A 21,728-nucleotide genomic window follows, 5' to 3' on the forward strand; every position below is an offset into this window, starting at 1 on the left:
CTAATGAAGTCAGACTTTTCTTTTCACCGAAACAAAGCACATTTTCAATAAACAGAAAACATACTACGTTATATTCTCCATTATATAACATTACATGAACGTGAAACCGCATTATGGGTATGGAGAATATACCATTTACCATTGTGCATGTGCATGCATATGTGTGTGCGCGCGCGTGTGTGTGTGTGCGTGTGAGTGTGTGTGTGTGTGTGTGTGTGTGTGTGTGTGTGTGTGTGTGTGTGTGTGCGCGTGTGCGTGCGTGCGCGTGCGTGTGTGCGTGCGTGCCCACTTCAAAAATGGTGTTTCCATTTCAGTAATCAAATAATTCCAAGAAATCTTGCATGAGAAAATACTCTTTAAAGTCAACGATATTTAATACATTTAATACATATAACAAGTAATTATGCTTCCGTAAACGTATCAAGAGAATATATAAAGTTTGACTTTGCAATAAAAATAAATATGCAAATTTAATGACACCTACACATATACAGTGGATAGACATGAATTGACAAACGATAGAATAAAAATTACAAATATGACTTAACAAAAGTAGAGAGCAACATATACCCACTCCCTCAGGATAAATGTGAAAACATTTAAGATATTAGATATAGAACATCCTTAATGGAAGTAAGATTGTGTCCCTTCCTTCAAACCACCTAACTTGTAGTTGCTTGAGTTGAAACAAGCTAACGTGCATTTACTTGCTCAGCTGTTCGAATGTGGACGCGTCTCCATAGAAACGCCATGGCTTTTGGAATATTGAGAGCGAAAACCATTATCAGAATTTAGCACAAGATAAAGTGCATTCGTGATGAACAAAACGAAACATACATATATTTTTGTAACTCATCAAGTATATAATTGTGCACACACGCATACGCATACACGCGCGCGCAGATGGGCACACACACACACACACACACACACACACACACACACACACACACACACACACACACACACACACACACACTCACACTCACACACTCACACACACACACACACACACACACACACACACACACACACACACACACACACACACACACACACACACACACACACACACACACACACACACACACACCCACACACGCATGCAACACATAATGGTATAGCATCTTTATATTCTCCATACCCATAATGCGGTTTTGCGTTCATGTAATGTTATATAATGGAGAATATAACGTAGTATGTTTTCTGTTTATTGAAAATGTTTTGTTTCGGTGAGAAGAAAAGTCTGACTTCATTAGTTTGATCAGCTGCTACTAGATGGTGCAGCTTCGAGAAACACTTGCTAACTTCTCAGCGAATTTGCAGATTTCTGTTTGATTTAGCTGCCATACATAGGTGTTTGAAGTATGAGGCGTTTTCTACATTCAAGAAATATGCAAATATCATTGTTAATTGTTGTGTTCAAATAAAGGGGGAATGCCGCCTTACCTCATAGGCGTTGCCATTTCGATAAACAATTCCAAAAATGTTGAAAAAAACATTACGCTACAAAGCCAGCGATCATTAATACTGCATGTTTTGCAACCACTTATTTGAAAAAAAAATATATATATATCAAATGCTTATTTTGTTTCTAAAAATAGACATTAATACACTTATTGGCTATTTATATTCTACCAATCCCGCTCTTTGTTACAAACAACCTAGGGTTTTCGCCTCATTCATAAAAATACTATTTACGCTATGTTTACATCGAGGTGGTTGCCAGATGTACAAGATTGGGACCTCGTATGTGTACTGAAATATAATTCCGCAACCGTGCATGCAGAAACTCGATCTTGAGCTCTCTGCATAATTGATCCAGTAAAGCCTTTTTAGAGTTTTCTTTGCAGAGTCCTTGTACTTTGTATTTCACAGAGATTCTTGCTCAATCCTTACTCTAAAATTGCATAAATAATCTCTGGGTAATATTTATTATCGCCTTCCAACTTCTAAACTGAGGGTAATAAATGTGATAACTAATATAAGAATATCTTCCAATATATGTACAGTTCTGGTATAGGGTTTATCTGCAGCGTGATTATGTGTAATATCTTGCAAGTAGTTGACATTTCAAGTGATTTCAAGTTTAACCCAACCACCACGGACTTATGCTCTGTGCCCTGTAGTTTTTTGTGTGAATTTTGTTGCATTGTAGATGGCTCCACATGTGCCCAGCCAGCAAGGAGTCTATTAGTAGGCCCTAATGACCAATCCCGATCTTCCCATTCCTTGTATTGCCGAGAAAATGTGTGTTTTTTATACAACAGATATAAATACTGTTCTACGTACACTCGTGGTCGAATCACACTCGTGGTCGAATCTTTGATGATTGAACACCGTATCCTTAACGCAGTAACAACAAATACTAAGTCTTGTGCCACAAGAGCTACCCTGGAGCCCGGGGCCTCTCGTCTCGCTTGACATTGTTGTTCCCGAGTTTTTTCTAAAGTAAATAAAAGTAAAGTAAATCCTGTAATTACAGAACATTTTTGTGCTTTGCCAGCACCTTCAGTGCTCTTGTTTTGCAGGTGACACGAGGCTACAGTAGTTGTAGTCAGCACCCCACCTCAGACCCGCAGCTCTCTTCTACGCCAGGGTAGCCCTTTGGGCTTTGACCCCTTGGGTAGGGAGGCCCAGTAGTCTGGGGCGTCCTTTGGGCGCACTTTTTCTCCCTCTAATTTTTTTCCTCCTAATGTGACTTTCCTGAGCCTGCCGGAGTTCCCCGTGAACTCCCGTATTCGCTTGGGGGGTGGGCATCTACTTACCGTCCTTCGCCTAGGCAAGTTCGGCGGTAAGGAAGTGTCCTCCACATAACTCGATCCTCTCTGTGGTACTGGAGAACGCAACCAGGCTTCCACTAGGGGGGTAGAGAACGAAATACTGATTTACTCTCTTAACTATTGCTGTTAGGTTGATACCAAAAATTAAGAGTTTTCAAATCCCTTCAGGACAAAAATTTTGAGCAAAGGGGTCGGACCTGGTCCGATGCCCAGTATGGATGCTACCCCGGCTACCCCTTCTCCTCCTCAAGGAGGAGGGGCGACTCATGACCACTCCTTGACAAACTCGACCCTGAACAACGGAACCCCCACTAACGACAAAACGAGAAGACCACTTTTCAAAATCCCAACAGAGAATGCGAGGTTCGTGAATGTAAAATGCGTAAAATGAAAATCAATCGCTTTTTGAACGTGAACCCCTTTATCATAAAAAAGGTCCTTGATGGTCAAGTGGACGGCGATTTTTGATTTTGTAAAAAAATTGCGAGATGGAAGCCTCCTTGTTAAAGTACAATACAACCCCAGTTTAAGGATTTACTTAAGCTGACGCAAATTAAATGATCTTCGAGTTAAAGTAACTATTCCTATTGGCCCAAATACCTGTAAGGGGAGTAATCTTCACAGGGATTGAGGACGATGGAAGAAGTGAAATTCTTGAGAGCATGGAAGGGAACCAAGACGTAGTGGACGTTCATTGTACGACCAAGAAGGACGGGAGTGCGAACGAAAACTGGACTGTGTTTTTTACCTTTGCTTGAATAAAATTCCAGAATATGTCAATGTCGGTTTAAAAAAAGTGTTCAAGAAAGACCTTATGTCCAAAAGCCAATGCATTTGTAATAGATCCAAAATTCGACACACCTCATAAAGATGCTTTGATAGAGATTCAAATAAATTGTTGGCCGTAAATGTGTGAAGCCCATACACCATCACTTGTACTAGCCAAATCCTCCAAATGTGCTAATTGTGAGGTCCCCAAATCATCAGGATCTGCTGAGTGCAACATCCTGAAAGGGACTGAGACATTAGCATATATGAGAAGCATGATTAGTTATACTGAAGCTAAGGAGGAAGTGGAAGTTTGACAACCACAACCCGATACTTCCTATGCGAAGCAGTAATAACCCCTAGTGCAAGAAGGTTCAGCCCAACAGCTGGCAGCCAAGGATAAGGAATTGGCGAACTGAAAAAAAACCGTTAAGAACTAAACTTTAAAAGTATCTTTTGACTAAATTGGTCGATAAAATGGCTGCATCAACCAAGCATAAAAATCCTAAGAGGCTGATACCGAATACAGTCCGGAGCGCACCTTTCCCGTCCGGGCTATCCTTGAGGACTTCGTTTTGGCTCGCGATCGGCTTCTCGTGAGAGGGGCCGATCGCAATCTGTCAGTCGCCCTCCCTCGCCGGGAGGTGCAGGCCTGGAGGTTCTATCCCCAAAACCCAAATCCGAAGAGGTCCGGGAAGCGGGGAGAGGAGCTTTCCCTCCCAAAAAAAAGAAAAAAACTGGTGGAAAAGGGCACTTCCAAACCCCAAAACTAATTTTTCGCGTCGAACCATTATACAATGGAACTTCGAGTTTTAGATCTAAGTAAATGAATTTAAAATTATTAGCCTCGTCCTATGCTCCCGATATTATAGTTCTCCAAGAAACGCATTTAACACTCCTCGTTTCTGACGAGGTCGTTTCGCTGAGGAACTACCATTTATGTCGTCAATGGTGTGCCTGTGGCACACCATTGACGACTCTTTGGGAAGCGATTATCTTCCTATTTTGTTTAAAATATTCATGCGACACAGTGAGAACGCCTTCAGCGCCTAAATTTAACGTAAAACGAGCAGACTGGGTTGCCTTCACAAGGAGCGTCAAGCTCGAACTTGTTAGAGAAACCATTGATGATAAAGTAAACACTATTCAGAATTCGATTATAGAAGCAGCTTTGCTATCCATTCCTAAAACTTCGACAGATAGCGTTAAGCATAGAGTTCCATGGTGGACACCAGATTGCCGCAGGGCGCTGTGCCGACGCAATAAGGCCTACAGGCTTTTCAAAAATAACATCACTAATGAGAACTTTGCAACACAAACAAGCAAGAGCTAGGGCTCGTAGGGTAATAAGACAAGCAAAAAGAGACTCCTGGCGGAGCTTTGTCTCTACAATTAATAGCAACTCCAAAATATCAGAGGTTTGGTCCACTATCAATAAAATCAATAAGAAAAAATCATCATTTAAAATTAATAACATCATAGAAGAGGGTAACAATTTAGACTCGCCTAGAGACATTGCTAATGCACTCGCCAGGCAGTTCTCTCATACAAGCAGCTCAGCTAATTACCACCCCACCTTCCTGACCATCAAGGAAGAGGGAGCTGAAAACCAATTCACTTTGCCACAGAAGATGACTTTGATTACAATAAAGATCAAACAATGAATGAGCTTATTCGAGCCCTAGAAGCCTGTAGAGGAACATCCCCAGGCCCCGTTGAGATTCGATATGAGATGATAAAGCATCTTAATCATGGTGACATGATTAAGTTGCTAGAAGTGTACAATGAAATTTGGAAAAGCCACACTTTTCCAAACTCATGGCACTTCGCCCACACCATTCCCATATTGAAAGGAGGGGGTAATCCCAGACTTGCCATCTCCTACCGCCCAATTGCGTTGACAAGTTGCTTATGCAAGGTCATGGAACGAATTGTTAACAGTAGGCTATTGCATTTTTTAAATTCCAGTAATTTACTAGTTGACGAGCAGTGCGGCTTCCGCAAGGGACGCCAAACTCTCGATCAGCTAGTAAAGCTGGATAGTCATATTCAAGAGGCCATTGCCAAAAAAAAAATTTTGATTTCAGTATTTTTAGATATAGAAAAAGCCTACGACATGACATGGCGATATGGCCTACTCAGAAAACTTTATGCTTTTGGATTACGTGGAAACTTCCCTTTGTTTATTCAAAATTCATTCTGACAGAAACTTTTGCTGTCAAATTATTTTCCGACAGTGTCACTTTTTAGGACATTTTTGTCCAGGCAAACGGGGTCCCACAAGGAAGTGTCTTGTCATCAACATTAATTCTATGCATGATTAATGACATCTTACCAGCTCCTCCTCGGAATCTTAAATACTCACTGTACGCTGATGATTGTGCATTATGGCATTCCAGCAATAATGCAGAATTCTCAGCAAATCGCATCCAATTGGCACTGGATATGATTCATAACTGGGGCCTCCAGTGGGGTTTTAAGTTTTCCATTAGAAAGAGTATTGGGGTAATTTTTTCACGTAGGAGGAAGCCGAACATCAGGCTAACTCTAGACAACCCACCCAATCCCCATTAAAAATTCTGAAATTTCTTTGGCTACTTTTTGATAGTAGACCCCAATTGGAAAGACCACATTGGTCATTTTAAAGAATAAATGTCAAAGAGCACTTAATTTTTTAAAAGTGCATTTCTGGTAAACAAATGGGGAGCTGATAGACAGTCTTTGCTAATGGAAATATAAAGCCCTGATTAGGTCTAAAGTAGATTAGGGGTAAATCGTGTATGGTTTGGCATCGAGAACAGTTTGAAAGGTTTGGATGCGTGCAGAATGCTTGCTTGCGTGTGTGTGTTGGAGCCCTAAAATGTACTCGGATCGAGCGTCTTGAGGTGGAGTCAGGAGTACCTCCCCTCCGACTCAGACGCGGTCAGTTAGCCCTGAGCTATGCCGCAAAGGTGGCTCGAGACCCGAGCCACCCTAATGGCAATGGAGGCACTAGGCCCTTTGCCACGAGACTTCACGACCTCGTCGAGAAAGTCGGTATAGATCTCTCTACCATCGATACCCTGGTTCAGTCAAATATAGCGCCATGGGAAACCCCCAACTTTTCTATCATGGAAGCCTGGCTTCCATCAGCTAAGGCCATGGCGCCGGAGGTGGAGGTACGCCAGAGGTTCAGAGAGATCCTTGTTAAACATCTCCCTTTTTTTCATTTATATACCGACGGCTTCAAGACATGAGTGTGTGGGTGCGGGTGTATGGTCGACTGAATGTGAACTAAAGTTCAGACTGCCGAATCATACATCGATCTTTATTGCTGAACTTTTTGCCATTGATAAAGCTATTGATTTTGCACTATCGACGACCCACGATAGAATAGTTATTTTTTCAGATTCATTAAGTTCACTTAAAGTTATTAAATCCTTAGAAACCACTAAAAATGAACTGCTGGGTAATATCATTCGTAAGGTACATGGTGCCAAATAAATCAATCAAGCTAATATGGGTGCCAGGTCACTCTGGTATCCATGGCAATGAACAGGCTGACAAACTAGCCGGGTCAACTGGCGATCTGGACATTACCATAGTTTGTACAGATCTCAGGTGTTTTGTGTCCCTTATAAAAGCAAAAATCCATCTCCTGTGGCAAAGTGAGTGGACCAACCTCCAACTCACAAACAAAACAAAACAAAATATAGAACTGTGGGACACAGCCCACAGGAAAGACAGAAGGGAGGAGGTGGTGTTGGCCCGTCTCAGGGTCAATGCCACCCGAATTACCCACCTCACTCCCTATATTGAAAGAAACTTTCCTCCACAATGCCATCAGTGCACCACCAACCTTACCATAGCTCATATCCTGACATCATGCCCAAAATACCATAATAATAGACAACCACTCAGCAATTTCCTAAGAATAAGAAACATACCTTTTATAACATCCAATCTTTTATCAAATGATGAAAAAATAATAAGTAAAGTAATCACTTTTCTAAGGGAGACAAAACTTTATGACCTTATATAGATTGACAGAATAAATAGGATCCATTGGCTTAATAACCTTGGCCACATGCCGCTGGTTGATAGCCAAGAAATCCAACAAAGAAGAAGTACTGTTCTTCAGACTCGTGGTCGAAACTCTGATGAGTAAACACCTTTTTCAATAACACAGCAGCAATAAATACAAAGTCTTGTGCCACACGAGCTTTCCGGGGCGGGGCCTCTCGTCTCGCTAGGCATTATTGCTTCTGAGTTTTCTTAAAGTAACTCAAGTAAAGTAAAATCCTGTAAATTACAGATCATTTTTTGTGCTTTGCCAGCACCTTCAGTGCTTTGTTTTTGCAGGTGACACGAGGCTACAGTAGTTGTAGTCAGCACCCCACCTCAGACCCGCAGCTCTCTTCTACACCAGGGTAGCCCTTTGGGCTTTGACCCCTAGGTAGGGAGGCCCAGTAGTCTGGGGCGTCCTTTGGGCGCACTTTTTCTCCCTCTAAATTTTTTCCTCCTAATGTGACTTTCCTGAGCCTGCCGGAGTTCCTCGTGAGCTCCCGTATTCGCTTTGGGGGTGGGCATCTACTTACCGTCCTCGCCCTAGGCAAGTTCGGCGGTAAGGAAGTGTCCTCCACATAACTCGATCCTCTCTGTGATACGGAGAACGCAACCAGGCTTCCCTAGGGGGGTAGAGGACGAAATACTGCCCTTTCTCCCCTTAGCTATTGCTGTTAGGTTGATATCCAAAGTTAAGAGCCTTTGATCCCTTCAGGACAATTTTAAGACACGGGGTCGGACCTAGTCCGATAACCAGAATGAATGATAACCCGGCTACCCCTTCTCCTCCTCAAGGAGGAGGGGCGACTAATGACCGTCCTAAGACAAATTCGACACTGATCAATGGAACCCTTACTAATGACAAACCTAGAAGACCACTTTTCAAAATCCCCACCGAAAATGCAAGGTTCGCGAATGTAAAATGCGTGAATGAAAATCAATCGCTTTTGAACGTGAACTCCTTTATCATCAAAAAGGTCCTTGGTCAAGTGGACGGCGATTTTGATTTTTTCAAAAAATTGCGAGATGGAAGCCTCCTTGTTAAAGTACAATACAAAATCCAGATTAAGGGTTTACTTAAGCGGGCGCAAATTAAATGATCTTCGAGTTAAAGTAACTATTCCTATTGGCCCAAATACCTGTAAGGGAGTAATCTTTCACAGGGATTTGAGGACGATGGAAGAAAGTGAAATTCTTGAGAGCATGAAGGACCAAGACGTAGTGGACGTTCATTGTACGACCAAGAAGGACGGGAATGTGCGAACGAAAACTGGACTGTGTTTTTTTACCTTTGCTTTGAATAAAATCCCAGAGTATGTCAACGTCGGTTATGAACGTGTACAAGTAAGACCTTATGTCCAAAAGCCAATGCATTGTAATAGATGCCAAAAATTCGGACACACCTCATTAAGATGTATTGATAAAGACTCGAGTAAATTTGTTTGCCGGAAATGTGCTGAAGCCATGACACCATCACATGTACTAGCCAGATTTCCAAAAGTGCTAACTGTGGAGGTCCCCATCAGTCAGGATCTTTCTGAATGCAGCGTTTCCCGAAGAAGAGACTGAGACATTAGCATATATGAGGAAGCATGAAGTTAGTTATACTGAAACTTTAAAAGGAAAGTGGAAAATTTGACACACAACCCGATACTTCCTATGCTGAGCAGTAACTAACATCACCCCTAGTGCAAGTAATGTCAGTCAACAGCTTGCAGCCAAGGATAAGGAAATTGCTGAACTCAAAACAAACGGTTAAGAATTAAATATTAAAGTTTATCATTTGACCAAATTGGTTTATCAAATGACAGCATCAACCCAGTCTAAACATCATAAGGAGGATGATACTGATCCGGAGCGCACCTTCCCGTCCGGGGGTACTCCTGTGAGGACTTCGTCTGGCTCGCCCATCGGCTTCTCGGAGAGAAGCCGATCGCAATCTGTCAGTCGTCTCCCTCGCCAGGAGGTGCAGGACAGGGGCTTCTGTCTCCAAACCATCCGAGAGAGGTCCCCGGGAAGCGAGGGAGAGGAGGCGTCTCCCTCCCAAAAAGAAGAAAAAAACTGGTGGGCAAGGCACTTCCAAACCCCATAAAACGTAATCTTCGCGTCGACCATTATACAATGGAACTGTCGAAGTCTTTGATCTAAAGTAAATGAACTTAAATTATTAGCCTCGTCCTATGCTCCCGATATTATAGTTCTCCAAGAAACGCATTTAACACTCCTCGTTTCTGACGAGGTCTTTTCGCTGAGGAACTACCATTTATGTCGGAAGGATCGTGATGGTAGGGGTGGAGGCGGAGTCGCCATGTACATCCACCAAAGCCTCCCTTTTGCAGAAGTGACTATTGATTCTACTTTGGAGTTTGTCGAATGCAAAGTAAAAATTAATGGCACGTATCTGGCTATATGTTCACTTTATTGTCCACCTGATGCAGTGATAGCCTATGATGAGCTCTTTGCTCTTCAGGAACGTCTGCCACAAAATAAAGTAATTTTAGCTGATTTTAATGCTCACCATACGTTATGGGGTTCCCTGCGGGTGGATGGTAGAGGTGAGCAAGTAATTAAGTTGATTAATGAGTCTGATTTAATCGTTCTGAATGATGGTAGTCCGACGCGGGTGGACGATAATACCGGTAATTTGAGCTTTATTGACTTATCACTGGTCTCTTCATCAATAGCACCAAGTGCCTGTGGCACCCATTGACGACTCGTTTTGAAAACGATTATTTCCTATTTTTATTAAATATTCATGCGACACAGTGAGAACGCCTTCAGCGCCTAAATTTAACGTAAAACAAGCAGACTGGGTTGCCTTCACAAGGAGCGTCAAGCTCGAACTTGTTGGAGAAACCATTGATGATAAAGTAAACACTATTCAGAATTCGATTATAGAAGCAGCTTTGCTATCCATTCCTAAAACTTCGACAGATAGCGTTAAGCATAGAGTTCCATGGTGGACACCAGATTGCCGCAGGGCGCTGTGCCGACGCAATAAGGCCTACAGGCTTTTCAAAAATAACATCACAAATGAGAACTTTTGCAATTACAAACAAGCAAGAGCTAGGGCTCGTAGAGTAATAAGACAAGCAAAAAGAGACTCCTGGCGGAGTTTTGTCTCTACAATAAACAGCAATACCAAAATATCAGAGGTTTGGTCCACTATCAATAAAATCAATAAGAAAAAAACATTATCAAAATTAATAACATCATTGAAGAGGGCACTAATTTCGATTTACCTAGAGACATTGCTAATGCACTCGCCCAGGCAGTTCTCTCATACAAGCAGTTCAGCTAATTACCATCCCGCCTTCCTGACCATCAAGGAAGAGGCTGAGCTGCAACCAATTCACTTTGCCACAGAAGATGACTTTGATTACAATAAAGATCTAACAATGGATGAGCTTATTCGAGCCCTAGAAGCCTGTAGAGGAACATCCCCAGGCCCCGTTGAGATTCGATATGAGATGATAAAGCATCTTAATCATGGTGACATGATTAAGTTGCTAGAAGTGTACAATGAAATTTGGAAAAACCACACTTTCCAAACTCATGGCACTTCGCCCACACCCTTCCCATATTGAAAAAGGGGGGGGTAATCCCAGTCTTGCCTTCTCCTACCGCCCAATTGCGTTGTCTAGTTGCTTATGCAAGGTCATGGAACGAATTGGTAACATTAGGCTATTGCATTTTTTTTTAAAATTTCCCGTAATTTATAGTTTATGACAGTGCGGCTTCCGAAGGGACACCAAAAATCTCGATCAGCTAGTAAAGCGGACAGTCATATTCAGAGGCCATTGCCATAAAAGATTTTTGATTTCAGTATTTTTAGATATAGAAAAAGCCTACGACATGGGCATGGCGATATGGCCTACTCAGAAAACTTTATGCTTTTGGATTAACGTGGAAATTGCCTTGTTTTATTCAAAATTTCATTTCTGACAGAACTTTTGCTGTCAAATTATTTTCCGACAGTGTCACTTTTTAGGACTTTTTGTCCAGGCAAAAAGGGGTCCCACAAGGAAGTGTCTTGTCATCAACATTAATTCTATGCATGATTAATGACATCTTACCAGCTCCTCCTTGGAATCTTAAATACTCACTGTACGCTGATGATTGTGCATTATTGCATTCCAGCAACAATACAGAGTTCTCAGCAAATCGCATCCAATTGGCACTGGATATGATTCATAACTGGGGCCTCCAGTGGGGTTTTAAGTTTTCCATTAGAAAGAGTATTGGGGTAATTTTTTCACATAGGAGGAAGCCGAACATCAGGCTAACTCTAGACAACCTCCAAATACTTATTCAAAATTCTGCTAAATTTTTAGGTCTACTTTTTGATAGTAGACTCAGTTGGAAAGACCACATTGGTCAGTTAAAGAATAAATGTCAAAAAGCACTTAATTTATCAAAGTGCATTTCTGGTAATAAATGGGGAGCTGATAGACAGTCTTTGCTAATGGTATATAAAGCCCTGATTAGGTCTAAAGTAGACTATGGGTCAATCGTGTATGGTTCGGCATCGAGAACAAGTTTGAAAGGTTTGGATGCTGTGTAGAATGCTTGCTTGCGTGTGTGTGTTGGAGCCCTAAAATGTACTCGTATCGAGCGTCTTGAGGTGGAGTACCTCCCCTCCGACTCAGACACGGCCAGTTAGCCTTGAGCTATGCCGCAAAGGTGGCTCGAGACCCGAGCCATCCTAATGGCAATGGAGGCACTAGGCCCTTTGCCACAAGACTCCACGACCTCGTCGAGAAAGTCGGTATAGATCTCTCTACCATCGATTCCCTGGTTGTCAAATATGGCACCATGGGAAACCCCCAATTTTTCTATCATGGAAGCCTGGCTTCCATCAGCCAAGGCCATGGCGCCGGAGGTGGAGGTACGCCAGAGGTTCAGAGAGAACCTTATTAAACATTTCAATTTTTTTCATATATATACCGACGGCTCCAAGACAGAAGAGTGTGTGGGTGCGGGTGTATGGTCGACTGAATGTGAACTAAAGTTCAGACTGCCGAATCATACATCGATCTTTCTTGCTGAACTTTTTGCCATTGATAAAAAGCCATTGATTTTGCGCTATCGACGACCCACGATAGAATAGTTATTTTTTCAGATTCATTAAGTTCACTTAAAGCCATTAAATCATTAGAAACCACCAAAAATGAACTACTGGGTAATATCATTCGTAAGGTACATGGTGCCAATAAATCAATCAAGCTAATATGGGTACCAGGCCACTCTGGTATCCATGGCAATGAGCAGGCTGACAAATTAGCCGGGTCAACTGATGATCTAGACCTTAGCATAGTACGTATAGACCTCAGGTGTTTTGTGTCTCTTATAAAAGCAAAAATCCATCTCCTGTGGCAAAGTGAGTGGACCAACCTACAAACAGAAACAATCAAGCCAACAATTGAACTGTGGGACACAGCCTACAGAAAAAACAGAAGGGAGGAGGTGGTGTTGGCCCGTCTTAGGGTCAATGCCAGCAGATTAACCCACCTCACTCCCTATATTGAGAACTTCTCTCCACAGTGCCTACAGTGCCACACCAACCTCACAATAGCACAGATACTAAGATCTTGCCAAAAATACAATAATAATAGAATAAACATCAAAAATTATTTCAGAAACAAAAACATTGAATTCACAACTTCAAATCTTTTATACAATGATGAAAAAATAGTCAGTAAAGTAATCACTTTTCTAAGGGAGACAAAACTTTATGACCTTATATAGATTGATAGAATAAATAGGATCCATTGGCTTAATAACCTTGGCCACATGCCGCTGGTTGATAGCCAAGAAATCCAACAAAGAAAGAAAGAACTGTTCTTATTGTTAATGTAGACAAGAATATCGAATTGTTAGAAAAAAAATATATATATTTCCTCTCATCAGCATGCTGTTGTGCCTTGGCCCTTTCCAGAAACAATCATATCCATGCAGGATAATTGCCCTATACAGACGTCTAGTGCAGTTCCCAGATGGTTCCATGACCAAAATCACCTGAAGGTCCATCCATGGCCAAGCATGGCATGTGGCTGACAACCAATAAAAAATGTTTGGGCGTACTGTCAGATGTTTGGGAAACAGCTAATGAAAGAACCTCCCAACAGCTAATAGAACATATTAAGTCCGAATAGGAAGTTTGTGGAGGAAAATACATAAAAAATGTCACCCCTGTCTTGGGCTTGGACAAGGTTCGAAAACGATTGTTATTATTTTAAGAAGAGTACCTACAGCTTTTGTCTTCCCCTTCAATTATTTATTCCCCCTTTATTATTTATAGCATAAGACTGTAATAAAAATATCTTTGAAGTTAAAAAATCCCTACCAACTGGTCAATTCATTGAAGGACCCTACCCCAAGAATAAAATATTTACATATATATAATTTTCCTTTCTTTTCTGTGGACAGCTACATGCAATGTACTTTGTGCAAGAATGGGTTCAAAATGTGTATGCAATATAAAATCAATGATTCTAAATAAAATGTTAAACCCAAAATTCAATTCCCTCCACTATTCAGTGTTTGAATCTATAGAAAAAAAATATTATCATTTAATCATTCCTAAACATGTCAGACAAACAGAAATGAGTTTGTGATAAAGAAAGTATGCCAATGTTTTCACCTAAACATATACTGTAAACAGATGTGCATTGACAAACAGAAGGAAAGTAAACATTGCATAAATGACAAATTGAATGAACAAGATATTCTTCAAGATATCAGACACCATACAGCACATTTGTAGTTTATGATGTTTTTACAAACAATTGGGATACCCTGCTCTGTCACAAACACAAAGAGGAAGAAAAATAAGAATAATCAAACTATGGAACAAATACCTCTTTCTTTCCCTTTATCTGTCCCTCCCTTCTATCATCCCACTTAACCAACATCCATCCATCCTTCTTCCCTTCCTTCCTTTCATTTTCATTCATTCATTTGTTCATCCATCTATCTATCTATCTATCTATCTATCTATCTATATATCCATCCATCTTCCTTCCTTCCATCCAAAATACTTATGTATACTCCTAGTCTTGGCCATGGCAATTCAAACTTTTCATGAATTAAATGGGTTCGTCTTCTCTTGGAAACACCACCTAACAAGCCTGATATTAAACAAACTATAAATAGTAAACACAAATTTTATAATTTATACTCAAGCTCAGGTATACCTTCAGTATATCTTCACTATATAAAGTGAATTATTCCACAAATATTTTCTATATCCCAAACAGCTGCTTAGACAATACCATGTTGGAACTCACTCTGATGAAGGGAAAAAAAAAATTCTTCTTATTGATAGACAATATGGAAATTTTAAAACAAACAAAGCAATATTTTTTTTTCTATATTTCAGAATAAAATACATCTTTTTAAAAAGTATACCCACAACATTTCTCACAGCCAGGTAACACCACCTTTTGGTTTTGTCTTTCCACATGCAAACATTAAAACACAACCAATCAAGAATGACTGCATCTTTAGGGAAAAAAAGTATTAATTACCTATTCTACTGTCAGATGTCACCTCACCAAGCCTCATAATGGGATATCAATTAACTTTGTTTTGTATAGTATAAGTAAACTCATACAGGTACACTTACCCTATTTTCAATATATCTCATGTTTTACAGAACATGGTAAGTAGCCTTTATATATGGTGACTGAACACACCCATCAAACACTTTTTCTTTGTGTAAAATATATTCTGTGCTTTCTATAACAAAGATCTACATTTCAACATCCAACTGATTGTGCTTCATCAATAAAAGACATGCACCTTCCTAAGTGTGCTTGCTAAAAATGAGGTAAATGTGAAAAATTATGGTAATTCTACAGTAGTAAAACGAAAGCAGTAGCTTTCTTTGTGAATTTACAGTAAAGACAAAAATTCAACACTAAAAAGCTATGCAGAATGCTACGAGCATTAACAAAAGAAAAAAAAGAAGAGATGATTTGTAATTGATTTCCACAGCAATTACTATTAATCATTATAACTAGCAGTGTAATAATTTACATTCGATGTTTAAACTTCTTTATGGAGTATACAATACCTCTTTATGATTATTTAATGGAATTTTTGGTGTTATTTTTGTTTTGTTTTGTTTTTTTAATGGACACAGCCTGCACTATGACTTGCACTATAGGGGTTAAGTAAGGACTTACTTTCTATGTACCATCAAAGTGGAAAAGTTAGAAATATAGAGGATTGTTAAGATTCATATATAGCAATAAGAAATGTTAAGAGGTGCAGTTACCGAAGAGGAGAATAGTGCTCGGGAGTGAAAGCTTAAACATTAGGTACTGAAGCATTGTATACGTATAACCATTTTTAAGTGCTATCCTTATGGAAGCAAGGTATTCTTAAATCACCCTCCTCTTTTGTGATTTTGTAAAAATAATAATAGCAAATAATTTTTTTTAATGTGTATAAAAAAAAACTTATTTTCAAGTCTGCATTACCTGCCCTTTAGGTGTCAGGCACGAATCCTGCCCATCCTGACATCCTTATTACAGATCCTATCAATTTTCCAAAACCACAACTTTTTTGGCTGTTCTACAACCCTCCTCTTACAAGGATTGTCTTTAGAGTAGACCACCTCAGAGAATCAATTCAAAGTGACCATATAACTAGAGTTGGCAGTCCTGGATGGTGCATAAAAGATCCTACCCCAGTCTTATAATGTAAACACTCCGTGGATATATAGCCTGCCAATTGAAGCACATATGACACAAAGGCCTACTGCAAAAAGTGTCAAGACAATACTCCAAGGTATAGGTTAAAGTCCACATTTCACTGATGAGCACCAAAACTAGCAATGTCAGAGCCTTGAAGACATATTTTTGTCCTGCAAAGACCTAGGCATTTCCAGATACATTACTCTTCCTGCAAGGGCTACCCATTTGTTGACTTCATGGTCTGAACACCATGAGGTATGAATTAAATTATTTAGATATAATAAAATAATCAGGACAAAACTCCTGGTGACTTTGATTTCTTCACTGCAAGCATATAACAACTGATAAGGATTGCCTAGCATACTTGGATCTTGGTCCTTGTTCAAGAAACCTTTTGACCCTAGGGCTTTGCCTCAGCTAACAGTAGCCTAAGGGTCTCCAGAGGCTCACAATAAGATAGCAACTTCATCACCAAAGTCAAGATCAGAATTGTACCATGCCCAGTCCTTGCAAGTGCTGAATAGAGTTGATGCAAGAACATAGGCTTGTCTCACTCCTGAATTCATAAGAAAGAAGCTAGTCATGCTTATTACAATTTACAACACTTTCATTGCTGATACACAGGCTTACTACTAGTCCAAGTCCATGGCCAATCTCACAATAGTGCTCTATGGTGAGTCAAAGCACAAGGCCAGAGTCTACTGTGGATATGCCAACAGTGAATCCATATAAAGCAAGTACTGTGCCTGACATGCTGAGCAGTATACCTTAATGCTTGCTGCAGAACCAGCAATCCATTTCCTCTTCCAGAGAGGATATTGGTAAAATAAAGCCTGACATTATAAGTGATAAAACCAAATAATGTAGTGATTACTGTAGGGTGGAATTTATTAATGGCAGGTTTTGCATATGATACTATTTGATGCATAGTGCACCAGAATCCTAAAAAATATTGTTGCACTTTAAATTGTTTTCATTCAGTTATTGATCATTTAAAAATAAATATATATTAAGGTAAAAACAAATCTACAGAAACTATTTGGGAAAACAAGAAAATGTTCAAGCAAGGCTGCCCAATCCCATCCTTTGCTAAAACCCTCAAAGATAATGATAAAAAAAAATATTATGCACTTCTTAAAAATAAATAAATGGGATCCTTGTTATGAACACAGCAATTATTCCTCAGAAAAAAATTTACTTGTGAATCAGTTCTGGAAAAATGACAGATGGCTCTTTATCATTACACAATGCTGACACCTATGTAGAAAGATATACTGTTTTCTTATGTACTACTATATTCCCATATTTATTCAGCCATAAAGCATGCACTGAGTTATGCATATTTCCTAACATCCTGAGTCAATCTGAGCAGCACCAGATGTACAAAAGCCAAAAATAATAATAGTAATGATAATGATGATGATGATGATGATGATAATAATAACAATAATAACAATAATAATAATAATAATAATAATAATAATAATAATAATAATAATAATAATAATAATAATAATAATGAGGATGAGGATGAACTTCAAGGTGATCATCATGATGATCATGACGATGAGGATGGTGATATGGCGATGGTGATAGCAATGACGATAAAGAAATAATGATTATCATTATAATAATAATAATGATATCAATAATAATAATCATCAAAAAGGTTAGTGATTTGCAATGCGTTTCAAAAACACAAAATTTTTTGGTTTTACCCTTGGCAAAAGTGTCTTCATCAAGACTGCATATTCATTAACTTTTCTATTTTCGGTTATAAATGCATGAAGGAGGCTTCCCAATCATGAGTACGTTTATGCATGAACACAACTGATAACCCATTGCCGCCGGGTGGCATGTACACACATGCCATGGCATGGCGGGACCATCTGCCGGGGGCATGTACGCACATGCCATAGAGTATGCATGGACATGCCATGAGTTTTTTTTTGTTACAATCACGGCAAAAGATTATTTTTTTGCCAGTGAAAGTGTGATTAAGTCGGTTTTAACACTTTCTCATTTTTACCATGCAACAAACAAAAAAAATGCAACAAACCAACAATTTCAACTCCATGATGCCACACACTGCTTATTTTATTCGGACTATAGACTGAATAATGATCAACTATGGAGTCTATATAACAACAAAAATACCCTTCAGTCTCGATTTATCAGGAAGTTTGGCAAGTAGAGACTGTAAAAAATAATGAAAAAATTTAAAATACAACATATCTTCGTAGTATTACGAAGAAACGGCATGGGATGCTGGTATTTGGCATGAGTGGTCGCGCATGCTCGGGAGACGATATAAGCCCCCGGCAGCGAGGCCCCGGCCTCTATGAATGCTACCCGTCAATTATGGGTTAAGTAATTGAAGATATACCCTAATTTTTCATTCAGAAAATGACTAAAGATATTTTTATTTCTATTTTCAAAGAATGGGAATAATTTATACCCCTTCTTAAAAAACAAAACAAAAAAACTCTGAAGTATTTTATACATTCATTGTTAGTATAAATCAACAGCAACTTCATTTTATTTGCAACGATTGCAATTTTTTTTTTTTTTTTTTTTTTCTGTCTTTTTTCCTTTAATACAAAACTAATTACAAAACCTAAAATCTATAAAAAATAAATGTTTCCTTTCGATTCCCTTCACATTCGACATTCACGCTTTGCTACAATATTTCTCTACACCCTAATCTCAAAAATAAATAATATTGTCACAATCTTGGGAAAAAAAAACAGTACTTATGATGCCAACAACACCGATGGGTCACTTGCTAACATTTACTTCTGGCACAACTCACTTTGCTCATATTTGGCCTCTTAATAGCAGTACAAATGAAATTTCCTGCATCAATCAGTTTATCAAGATCTACTCCTGTTTCAATTTGCAAGCCATTGAGCATATAGACAACATCTTCCGTTGCAACGTTGCCCGATGCGCCACTTGCATATGGGCATCCTCCCAGTCCAGCAACAGAAGCATCTACAACACTGATGCCCATCTGAGGGAAGAACAAAAATTAAATCAAACTACCACAAGACAGTATAAAAATACTTAGTTTTAGTTTATAACATCTTACAATGACTCTAAAAAATGTAAAAGCAATAACATTATTATCAAAATGTAAGTCAAATTCAAAATGACATCTTAAACTCACATTAAGCATACAATTACTATGCATCAACTCATTCACAAACACAACAATAAAAGAATACAAATAATAAAAAAATGCTCACAAACAATTCACGTACACATATGCGTGGACACACACACACACAAGAAAATAAATAATATAATAGTAAAAATATATATATAAATATATATATATATATATATAGATATATATATATATATATATATATATATATAATATATATATATATATATATATATATATATTTATATATATATACATACATACATACATATATATACATACATACATACAATAAACATACATACATACATACATACATACATATATATATACATATATATATATATATATATATATATATATATATATATATGGTACGATATATTTTTTTTTTTTTTTTTAATATTGATATCTAAACATTCATCATAAATAATATGGGTTATGCTTGGGAAAAAAAAGCATATTGGACCCAAGGGATAACACTGACCTTATGCAACAGACAGGCACTAGATCACAAAAACTGTTAACCCAACCACCACAGATTTATATTATGTCCCCTGTAGTTTCTTGTGAATTTTGTTAAATACAGTTGGCTCCACATGTGCTCAGCCAGCAAGGAGTCTATCAGTAAGCCCTAGTGACTGATAATGATTTCCTCATTCCTTGAATTGGCAAGAAAATGTATTTTTCTTTTTAATATAACTGATATCGATACTGTTTTTATTGTTATTGATGTTATGATTCTTTAGTTGTTAGTAACCCTTCGCCACTGGGTGGCATGTATGTACATGGCATGGCTTGCCTGGACAATATTCCGGGTGGTATGTGTATACGTGCCATGGTCGGCCAGTCCTGTTTTCCGGGGACATGTACGATCATGCTGATACAATTGCCCAGCGGCGGGGTCTGGGCCACTACAAAAGCAGCCCAGGAGGGAGGGCTTTTGTATCGGGAAACCACCCAGCGGCATTGGGTTAAAATCTTGGTAACATTTATGACAATGAAATAATACAAAAGACCCTTTCCAAAAGTCAAGGAAAAGGGTAAACAGGCGAGATAGGTAGGACTAATAACTGACTCCTTGGTAATTAAGCAGTTGTAGAGCCATCTATGTATAAATACAATAAATAAACTTATATTACAGTGGGCATAGCATGTATTCTTGCCATCCGTGCAGACTGGGTTAATAAGCACAACATCTTACACCAACCTGTAGAGCAATAAGGATGTTGGGAAGCGCCTGGCCGTATGTGTCGTGGCAGTGGACAGCCAAAACCTCAGCTGGAAGAACCTTCAGGACTTCATCTAACATGTTCTTCATGCTGCCTGGAGTCCCAACGCCAATGGTGTCTCCGAGGGAAATCTCATAGCAGCCCATCTCATACATGGCCAAGGCAACCTAAACAAATCGTGGACAATCACTGTATTTTTCTTTATATTGTTATCTAGTTTAGGATTCATCATTCTTATATTAATTAAATAACATTAAAGTCTATCTACTTATCTAATTATTACATGTAACTGGCACTTGGCCTTACTAATTTCACAAACGACTTTATGAAATCATTGATATTTATACATTTATTGGATAATTATTTGTGAATATTGCAATTTCAGATTTCAATGATGTGAAATGACCTATGAATAACTCTTAAAGTGGTATTGGTAGTGAGAGAGCGACAAAAAAAGTATGTAGATATTAAAAAAAAAAAAAAAAAAAATGCAGTTAAAACTCATATACTTTCAGATTTCAGTCAGTTTGCTCTCAGATAGTTTAACCCGTTGCCAACAGGTGGCATGTACATACATGCCATGGCATGCCTGGACTATTCATTTGTGTGTTTATGTATATATATATATATATATATATATATATATATAATATATTACATATACATATATATACATATATATACATATATATACATATATATACATATATATACATATATATACATATATATACATATATATACATAGATATAGACATATATATAGATATAGACATATATATATATATACATATATATACATATATATATATGTATGTGTGTGTGTGTTTGTGTATGTGAGCATACGTGTGTGTTTACATGTGCGTACATGTATTTGTGAGTATTGCAGGAGTGGGTAGAGGTTGAGAGTGTGACATAGATGTGCAAAATGGTCAAGTCAACTGGAGGATCGGGGAAGAAGAAGAAACGAATGAACGAACGAAAAAAAAATCACGTATTCATAAAAACACTGAATATAAAATTATATCTA

At 38.7% G+C, this 21,728-nt stretch overlaps 1 protein-coding gene across 2 annotated transcripts in view; it reads right to left on the reverse strand.

The window, feature by feature from the left end:
- Positions 1-18,607: 18,607 nt before the first annotated feature.
- LOC119595094 (hydroxymethylglutaryl-CoA lyase, mitochondrial-like) overlaps positions 18,608-21,728 on the reverse strand; it is a 13,029-nt gene continuing 9,908 nt past the window's right edge. For both annotated transcript variants that reach the window (XM_037944238.1, XM_037944237.1), the window contains 2 exons: positions 20,677-20,865; positions 18,608-19,310 (listed from right to left, as the gene is read on the reverse strand). In XM_037944238.1, coding sequence (XP_037800166.1) covers positions 19,083-19,310; positions 20,677-20,865 — 417 coding nt within the window. In that variant the 3' untranslated portion in view covers positions 18,608-19,082. The remainder of the gene's footprint in view (positions 19,311-20,676; positions 20,866-21,728) is intronic.

The sequence above is a fragment of the Penaeus monodon genome, chromosome 35 (assembly GCF_015228065.2).
Source record: "Penaeus monodon isolate SGIC_2016 chromosome 35, NSTDA_Pmon_1, whole genome shotgun sequence".
In the NCBI taxonomy this organism is placed as follows: domain Eukaryota; kingdom Metazoa; phylum Arthropoda; class Malacostraca; order Decapoda; family Penaeidae; genus Penaeus; species Penaeus monodon.